The 9,551-nt window shown below is 36.9% G+C and overlaps 3 protein-coding genes across 3 annotated transcripts; 1 reads left to right on the top strand and 2 right to left on the bottom strand.

Annotated features, from left to right (window-relative positions):
• Positions 1-298: 298 nt before the first annotated feature.
• On the top strand, positions 299-2,268 carry PCYB_053020 (RAD protein; the record flags this gene model as incomplete). The annotated part of the gene is made up of 3 exons (XM_004221183.1): positions 299-400; positions 588-605; positions 1,660-2,268. 3 exons carry the CDS (start codon positions 299-301, stop codon positions 2,266-2,268), a joined length of 729 nt encoding a protein of 242 aa, XP_004221231.1.
• Positions 2,269-3,850: 1,582 nt separating this feature from the next.
• PCYB_053010 (RAD protein) lies at positions 3,851-4,879 on the bottom strand (the record flags this gene model as incomplete). The annotated part of the gene is made up of 2 exons (XM_004221182.1): positions 3,851-4,342; positions 4,793-4,879. 2 exons carry the CDS (start codon positions 4,877-4,879, stop codon positions 3,851-3,853), a joined length of 579 nt encoding a protein of 192 aa, XP_004221230.1.
• Positions 4,880-8,774: 3,895 nt separating this feature from the next.
• Positions 8,775-9,429, bottom strand: PCYB_053000 (RAD protein; the record flags this gene model as incomplete). The annotated part of the gene is made up of 2 exons (XM_004221181.1): positions 8,775-9,386; positions 9,415-9,429. The coding sequence occupies 2 exons, from the start codon at positions 9,427-9,429 to the stop codon at positions 8,775-8,777; spliced, it is 627 nt and encodes a 208-aa protein (XP_004221229.1).
• Positions 9,430-9,551: the final 122 nt, after the last annotated feature.

The raw sequence follows: 9,551 nt of genomic DNA, 5'->3' as shown, positions 1-9,551 counted from the left end.
AAGAAGAAAAACGATAATTGTTCAAAATAAGGGAAACATTCACAAAGTAGCTGCGAAAATAGAAAAAAAAAAAAAAAAAAAGTAGGGCGCAAAAGCGCAGGAAGGACAAAGTGGCGCAGGCATTTTCTCCCCCTACCAAGGTGAATTTTGTTAGGCAAAAAAGCTATGCGCAGAAATATTTGCAAATTTTGTTATAGGCTTACTCGGTTACTCAGTTACTCGGTTACTCGGTTACTCAGTTACTCGGTTACTCGGTTACTCAGTTACGCGGTTACGCGGCTTCGCGCCTGCATGCAGCATGCTTTTGGTCCATACAGCCGTGGTTGCACTCTACGGCGAAAACACTGGTGTAGGGACAAGCAAAAAAAATATATCTGCCCCTATATTTAATTTATACCCTGTATGTACATTTTTATATGTCGCGACAGGTTCCTTTATCGCTCGCGTTTTCTCGCCTACCCTACCTTTGCAACCTCTGCTACCGTTGCTATCATTGAAGCCTTTGCTACCGTTGCTACCGCTGCTACCTTTGCTACCGTTGCTACCTTTGCTGCCTTTTCTATTTAATTGTTCATTCTTCCTCATAGGGCCACCCCGACGGAAAGGTTAGAAAAAGCTCGGTTGTATTTTCAGGCGCAACAATGCATTACTGGCTTAGAGGCTGGTTCGTTTTTTTTTTAGCCTTCATTTTTTGGCCTCCATATTTTAGCCTTCATTTTTTAGCCTTCATTTTTTAGCCTTCATTTTTTAGCCTTCATTTTTTAGCCTTCATTTTTTAGCCTTCATTTTTTAGCTTCACTTTTTAGCTTCACTTTTTAGCTTCACTTTTTAGCTTCACTTTTTGTTTCGTACATTTTTCTTATTATTCTTTTCAGAGGTGTGCACATTTTCACTGTCGCGAAGAGGCAGGTACCCTGTCGTTCCTTTTAAGTAGTCGACCCGTGGTCTCGTCACGTGGTAGGTTCGTCCGGGTGCATCCATTTGGGTGTGGTTCTACAGCTCTGCAAAGACTCTCCTCAGGAGGGGTGACAAAAGTGGTAAGCTACCTACATGCGGGTGCATATTTTTCTCTTATGTGTATGTGTTACACGTATGTTATGCGGACCTGCTAACTTTCGCATGGTTTTTCCTCTCCCCTTCTGACGCAACAAAGGAACCAATCGCGCGTTCTCTAAAAGGGTGTCACACAGAGAACAGCCCCCCTGATACCCCGCCAAGTTATAGCCATACCTGAGTAACGAAGATTTAGGACAATTAAGAAAATTCAAATAATAATTTGTGAACCCTCTTTTACATAAAGGCCAGACCCAGCCCAGTTTTTACTTCTCTGAAGAAATGTCGATAAAGGCAAATTTCAAGGGGTGCAGTCGTCCCTTTTTGAGGCTTCTCTCACCCCTACTCATCCTGCTGCTTTGCATGTCGTCGGTGAGATGCACATTAAAGAAAAGTGCGCTGCACATATAGCATATTATATACATATTATACATATGTTATATATATGTGTGCATATTTTTTTGCCCATCGGGGGGACCTAATCCGTTGCGTGCTTCAGACTACACAGGTGCGCGCGTAGGATTGTGCAAAACTGAAATGTCACGCCATACCTCATTTATCGCTACGCGTGAATTTTTTTTTTTTTTTTTTTTTTTCCTTTCGTAGAAGGGAGCTATCCCTGTAGAGGAAGAATCCTGGGAGGAACACCACAAAGTACTGCACATTAATGAAGACCCTTTTTTTGAGAATTCCCATTTGGGGAGATTTTTAAGCGAAGATAGAATTGACATCAAAAACAATATAGGTAGCCCTAGGGACTCATTTGAGAGCTACCGTCTACAGGTTCCATTCGAAATGACCAGAGAGGAATTAAAAAAAAGGATTGCTTATTGTGGACGTTTATTTATTCAAAAGAAAAGAGTACATGCAGCAATTTATGTGTACATTAATTATTTAAGAGGTAAATATTACAATATGATAAATGAATTAAAAAGCTCATTTCTAGAATTAGCATCTAAAAATGAATTACCCGAAGATCTTCAAAAGATGTATTGGAGACAATGTGAAGAAGAACTTCTACGAGATTTAGTAATTATGGAAAATATATCTGAGAAATATTTTCAATCCTTGTTGAATAATAAAGTAATTTTCACACTGCAATTTAATTGGACCTTGGGGGCACATGAAGCCTTCTGGTTTTCGGACATGTTCGAGAAGGAACTGAAGTGGAACAAGATCCTCTCCGACCGGGCCAATAACTACCTACTGCGCTGAGGCGAGGAGTTAATCGGGAAGTGGAAAGAGAGTAGACGGTGAACGAAGAACGTTCTCTCTTATTGGGAAGAATAAGGAAGTGATAAGGCCAGGATGGTTTCCTCATAGGGGTGCAGACTTACCATGAATGCGGCCATATACAAACATGCGTTTATGTCGCATAGGTATACATGGTGTGGTTTTATTCAACGCGGAGAAGCGTCGAAGAGGATGATTTTTAAGGAAACCCTTTTTCCCGTTATATGTGTGCAAATTGTATGGGAGTAATTTTTTTTTTTCTCCCCTTTTTTGAAAAAGCGGTCAAAAGGGGGATCCGCCACTCTACCAGAAGATAACTCTCTTTACATTTTGGCATTTTTCAATTTGTTCATTTATTCGCATTGGTAATTGGTATTCCCTTTGGGAAGGGTTCTTCCCCTCGTGCTTGCGCCATGTCGTGTGCGGAGTGGGGACATGCATGTGTACATAGCATGTATGTGTACATAGCATGTATGTGTATATAGCATGCATGTGTATATAGCATGTATGTGTTCATATAACATTATGTGTTTTTTTTTTTATTTTTTATAATTTTATTTGTAACTTTATTTGTAACTTTATTTGTAACTTTATTTGTATCTTTATTTGCAACTTTATTTGCAATTTCGCGTATATATTTATTAAAATGCGCGCTTATAGACCCTCTCGGTTTTTCAATAACGTCTCGAAGACACCTTAAGGGAAAATGCTTTCTTGCTATCCTCGCCGGGAATACTGATACACCAAGTGAGGGGGAGTTTCTTCTTCTTTCTTCATTCCTCATCTGATAGAATTGATTATGAGGTTGGAAGGAGGCGCAAAGTTAGAGAATCCCTTTATGTAGTAACCTCTTCCTCGGGACAACGCTTCAAAGGCTTACATGCACATGTAGATGCGCATTCACAAAAAGGGGGAAAGGAAGCATTCTGCACTTTTCCCATTACCAAGCGGCATATCATATTGTGTTTTTTTGTACAAATGACCGAATTTCACTTCAACGTGGTTTCTCTTTCGTTTTTCAAAAATATTTACATCGTGTTTCATAAGATGGTTAGCAAAGATGGGATGATGTGCATGTACCTTTTTTATAGCATCCCTGGGGGGGGCTACAAAAAGAAGACTGTAAAGTGAAATAAGTGAACTGATGGGAGAGTATCCCATAAAAAATTAGTGGATTGGAGAAATGGCTCAAAGTCGAATAGATGATACATGCACAAACAAGCGGAGTTGGAACAAACTGCGCAAACAAAGCTACAGATGCACTGTCGTGTCTATGCCGCTACCTTAGATTAATTCGTAAAAAAAAGTAAAATAACGAAATTGAACGGAAGCGGCAAAGAAACCATTTCTTGCAACGCAGCAATGGATATATATATTTTTTAATTATGCCATTTCGATTGCCAAACGGAGACAAACAAACTCCCTTTCATGTAACGTTTAATTGAGTACAGCAAAAATGGCAGCAAAAATGGCAGCAAAAATGGCAGCAAAAACAACTAAAAAATAACAGCAACAAAAACAACTAAAAAAAAAAACGTCGAAATATTCTCCTTTCCTGGTTTTCTTAAAAGTCGGGATTGCCATGAGACCTTACTTTTATCCCTGGATAACTCTCTACATTGCGCCATAGAGTAATGGACCACTTATCTTCGTAATATCTTAAAGCCGCTTTCCATGACTTGTTGTATTTACACATGAAAGTAAAAAAAGTCAAGCTCATCATTGTTCCTTTAGATATTAATTTCCTAAATCTCCCTAAAAAATATTCGTCTCTTTCTACAAAGTCATTAGTTATTTCATCATCGCATTCTTTCCAAAATCTCATTTGATAACTTCGTGACATCCCTCTTTTCGTTGCTGCGGTGGCAAATTGCACCCACAGTCTATCCATCATATCGTTATACATTTTTCTCAAGCATCTATTGTAGTGATAAAACACAAACTTTGCTTTTCTTTTACTTACAAGTACACCAAGGGAATCGAGTAAATTATTTACTTCTCTAGGTGTTAATGATTTATTACCTATTTGCGCATACTTCATCGTCAATAAGAAACCCTTATATAAGTCTGTATAAAAAACAGCATCGTCATATTGACAGAAAACTTGACTTCCTTGTGCAGGGGCATCATCATAATGGCACAAAGCTTCAGAAAGGCTTCTACGGGAGCTGCCTATCGGGAACTCTTCTGACGTGTTGTCTTCATATTTGCAATTATGGGTCTATAGAAATTGGGAAATGGGCACACGTTCATAGGTATACGCATATATGTATGCATATGTATATCCATATATGTATGAATATATATATCCATATATATATGCATATACATATCCATATATATGTATGCGTGCACCCCTTTGATGAAGTCGGGAACTGATCGACACTGGTTCGCTCTGCCTTCCAATCACTGCTGTCAGGCAGACGAGCACACCTTGGGGCGGTGAAATAAAAAAAGGCCTTTTACATCACTTTTACGCAATTTTTACGTGAACATATTCCCTTACCGATAAAATTCCGATCCACAGAACAAACAGTAGAGTGGTGTAACCCACCAACATGAGAAATCTTTTCGAAGAGTACATCCTCGCCATGTTCACTTGATGAGTTCAGATGTATGTTGAAATTTTTTAATAAACACCATTTACAAAGAACGGTGTTACAAACACGGTGCTACAAACGCGGTGCTACAAACTTGTAAATTCGAGGACAATTTATTTGTTTTTAAAAAATAGGCTTTTTCTAGCAAAACAAAAAATAAAATAAATAAATAAATAAATAAAATAAAAGAAATAAAAACTCATAAGAAAGAATGCCTAACGCCTAATGCGCATAAAAGGGCGTAAAATTTAAGATAACGTAAAATTATGTATAAATCTATAAGCGAACAAAGTATGCAAAAGAAAGTGAACAAAAAATAATCTAATCGACGAAAAAAAAAACAAAACAGCGGCTTTATATTCTGTACAGACGCAAAAATAGCTGCTCCCAACTGCAAGCAGCTAATTCATGCAACCACAAAATTATTTTGTTAAAGAATCTTAAATTTAGCCATATATATGTTACCAAAAAAAAAAAATTTGCACCAAAGGGATGATATATCAAATTCGTAAAAATCTTTAAGTCAACTAAATCAAATATATTCAAAAATTAGGAATGGCGCCAAAAAGAAAGAACAAAAAAAAAAAAAACAAAATTCATCCCTTTAATTATTTGAATAGGTGTTACAATTTGTATCGACCTATCAGATTATGCTAGCGCTTTTATAGATGACCTAACCACCTGGTTCGTTCCTACTTTGGTATAATCACATTTCTGCCCCTTCTGGTATTATCAAGGCAGGTTCGGCTCTTACATTGGTTTTTAAAATGCGTTAAGAATATGTACCCGCCAATATATACATATATAAATAAGCCTTTATAAACCTATATATATACTTATACATATATATGGGTTTACATATAGGTTTATTTATAGCTTTTTAGATAGGTTTATTTATAGCTTTTTAGATAGGTTTATTTATAGCTTTTAGATAGGTTTATTTATAGCTTTTTAGATAGGTTTATTTATAGGTTTTTAGATACCTAGATTTTTTATAGCCTGATTTCCCCCTGCGGTGACTTTTAGCATCCTTCCTAATGACCACCTAACATTACGACATTTACTATCAGAAGGGTGAAATGAATTGAGCAGCAGCGAGTTACATTTTTTTTTTAACCGCTTCGTCACTTTTCGGCTGTGCTCTTTACATGTAGTAGTTTCTTGGTTCGTTAACTCCTGCCTGCCCCTGGACTCCTAAATTAGGAACGAACACCCCCCCTTTGCTTGACTCGAAAAGGGTTAAATTTGCATGTATTATTTATGTAGATGTTATGAAATATGTATATATGTATATATATATATATGCCCACTTCGGTTTTGAAAAAGCGCAGCAATATTGGAGCCATTTTTTCTCAAAGACCAAGTTGCATATTGCCTCTTTAAATTCGCACAAAAAATATGTGCGCGAAACTTGCAACGTTATTGCTAAGAGGATAGAAGAACTGCCAAATACGCCGAGCAAAAAATGTGAGTGGCTGTTGCTGAGTGTGGGGGGGTGCAAAAAAAGGGAACAAAAAGAAAAGCACATATATAGATATAGAGATAAATATATCTATATATATATATCTATATATTTATGTGATTTATATGTTGTTCATATGTGCCCATGGCATACATAAAAATGTAACTTATCCCCTCGCTGTGCACTTTTGCTCACTGCCTAGGAATAAAATCAGCTACTTTTTTTTTTTCTTCTCCCATGGTGTATATTTCGATGTGTCGTATCTGTTCCCTTTTTTAATGTGAATGGTTTATGGCTTCTAGATGAGGTCAGCATATAAGCATACTGACTTGTGGTTAATGTCGCACTTTTACGATCACACAATTTGTTCGAATGACATTATTATGTGTTTGGTGTTGCTAGTGGGTATGTAAATCTGCGCAGTTTATGGGTGCTGCTCTCCATTTGACTGCTCTCCATTTTGCTGCTCCCTTTTGTTGTACCTTTGAAGGAAGCGCAAAGTGCGCTTAACTTCTGTCACTGATTTAATTCCCCTCAGGGAACACCAATTGAGCCCTTTACACAAGCAAAATGTGTACAAAATGTGAGGCTCAAGAAAGGGGTCCGTCCCCAAACACGACATTATATTTTTACACATTTTTGTATATTTTTATGCATTTTTATTTTTTTTTTTTTTTTTTTACCCTCGACGAGGAACCGAAACGGTTATGTACAATAACTCCTGAGTAACTAAAAAAGGATGTTATTTAGTCCCAATTCGTTAGCGTCACTGTAGATGAGGTGATATATGCATTTCGATCTTTTATCGTTCTGTTTATATTGCAACTCGATGCATGTGTATAGGGCACGTGTGTAGGGCGCGTGTGTAGGGCGCGTGTGTAGGGCACGTGTGTAGGGCACGTGTATAGGGCACGTGTATAGGGCACGTGTATAGAGCACGTGTAACTAGTAATGTGAAAAAGCGCTTCCCTGGATGGTCCCACTTTCTTTTTAAATGTTACCATAAAGAATTAGAGACACTAATAAGGACAAAACAAGTGTCAACTAATATTAATTTGGAAATAAAAATCTTTCACTTTGGAATAGTAGTCTCTGAAGTTAGACATTTTAATAAATTTAAATAACTACAAAAGATAAGGCAAGGATGCATCCATCCCCTACGTTTGTGCATACGCTTCTACATGTATATATTATATACATACATGCATACATACATGCACATATACATGAACATATACACACATGCATACATACACACATGCATACATACACACATGCATACATTAGGTGCTGACCCGTGAGCGCGTTTTTAGCGCGCCCCCATTGTGCACACGTGCGTATGAACCAATTTGTAGGCATCACCTTACTGTTTGTATAAATCGAAATTCGCTCATTTTTATGATGAAAAATTACCATTTTCATCAAGCTGAATTTCGTAAAACTTGCACTGTACTGAGGGTGCAAGAAGCACAAATAGGGGCTTTACGCTTTTCCATTCTTTGATGGAAAAATAACAACAAAAAAAATAAAATAAGAGCAAATATGACAAGAAGTACAACAGTTATACAAATTATTACTTGTGCACAGGACACAAAATTTAACAAATAAAATAAAATAATTCAAACAAGAATTTACAAAAATGCAATATTATTATTTTTTCATTTTCGTAATTTTTGTAATCAAACAATCTTAAAAATAATATTCTTTTGGTTAAGACACCAAACAAAGTGTTGTGTTAAATTCTTCTCAAAAGTTGTATTACAGAAGTATTTTCTTGTTTAAATCATTTGACAGGTAATTTGGGGGAGGTGGTTGGTAGCATATATATCTGTAACTGGTGATGAGATAGTGTTGCATCATTATATAGATTATTTTGTGCTTACCTTGGGTATTTTTTTTTTTTTTTTTTTTTTTTAATTTTTTTTTTTTTTTCTCCCCTTAGTCTGTAACTTCCTAAAGTGCTAGCTATTTTATTTGTTAAGCTTAATAAATTATATACCACCCATTTTGTGGGGAACTTCTCATCAATTCGCTCTTCCATTTGTGGCTATTTTTTTGTTTCACCTATTTGTGCTTTCAATGGCGCATTCGATGGTGCATTCGATGGTGCTTTCAATGGCGCATTCGATGGTGCTTTCAATGGCGCATTCGATGGTGCTTTCAATGGCGCATTCGATGGTGCTTTCAATGGCGCATTCGATGGCGTGCTCCTTGGTACTCACATGGGTGTCCTCCTTGGTACTCACACGGGTGTCATCCTCTCATAGGGTAACCCATAGGTAAACCCGCTTGTGATCGCATAGGTAAGTCTTTTTGTGTACAATAGAGGAACCTATTTGTGAACCCACTTCTGATCTCATTTGTGAACCCGTTCATAGATCCATCCGTGGTTCCATTGAAAGGCCCATCGGTGCAGCCATTTCTCACTACGCTTTGTACGTTTCTATAATATTCATCATAGCCTTCTTCCACTTCTTCTTATTTACTCTTCTTAATTTTACATTAGACCACACCAAGCTTGAAATGAAAATTCGGAAACTTAATTGTAACATGAATTTATTTTTGGCCATGGAAAAGAAACGATTTTCATAGGATTCATCTAGAGTATCAAAATCGCGTGCGAGAGCTGAATGACAATCCATTAAAAATTTCAATCGTTGTTCATCAGGCATTCCACTTTTTGCTGCTAATTCAGTAAAAACTAGCCATAGTTTATTTATCATCTTTTGATATTTACCCTTATGGTAATCAATCAAGTAATAAAAAACAATATATGCCTTCTTTTTATCAGCAAAAAGAAAGCCTGTATTATTCAACAGTTTTTCTATACTGCTCCTTGAGAGCTTTTTTGAAATATCCTTCTCTTCACATCCGAAAGGCAAAACTTTGGTGCTTACATATGGCTTATTAAAGTAATCATTTTTGCCTCTTTTAGATAAACTATCATTTACGTAAAGGGATAATTCCACTAGTTTTCGCTGACAAGCTTGTGGTTGCGATTCTGATTGTATGCTTAATTTGATGAAGCAAACAGGGTTCTAAAAAGAAGTAATAAAAATGGATCACCACATGGGTCAGCATGTGCAGATTATGTATAATCATATGTACACATAATGGTCAGTACATGGGCATACACTATTGTTATACAACCTCTCGGCTCGTGTGGGTCTCACTCGTACGTGAGACCGTATAATCTACGGAAG

The sequence above is a fragment of the Plasmodium cynomolgi genome, chromosome 5 (genome assembly GCF_000321355.1).
Source record: "Plasmodium cynomolgi strain B DNA, chromosome 5, whole genome shotgun sequence".
NCBI classification, from domain to species: Eukaryota; Apicomplexa; class Aconoidasida; order Haemosporida; family Plasmodiidae; genus Plasmodium; species Plasmodium cynomolgi.
Note: the sequence above shows the minus strand (reverse complement) of the source record. Positions and strands in the feature narration are given on the sequence as shown.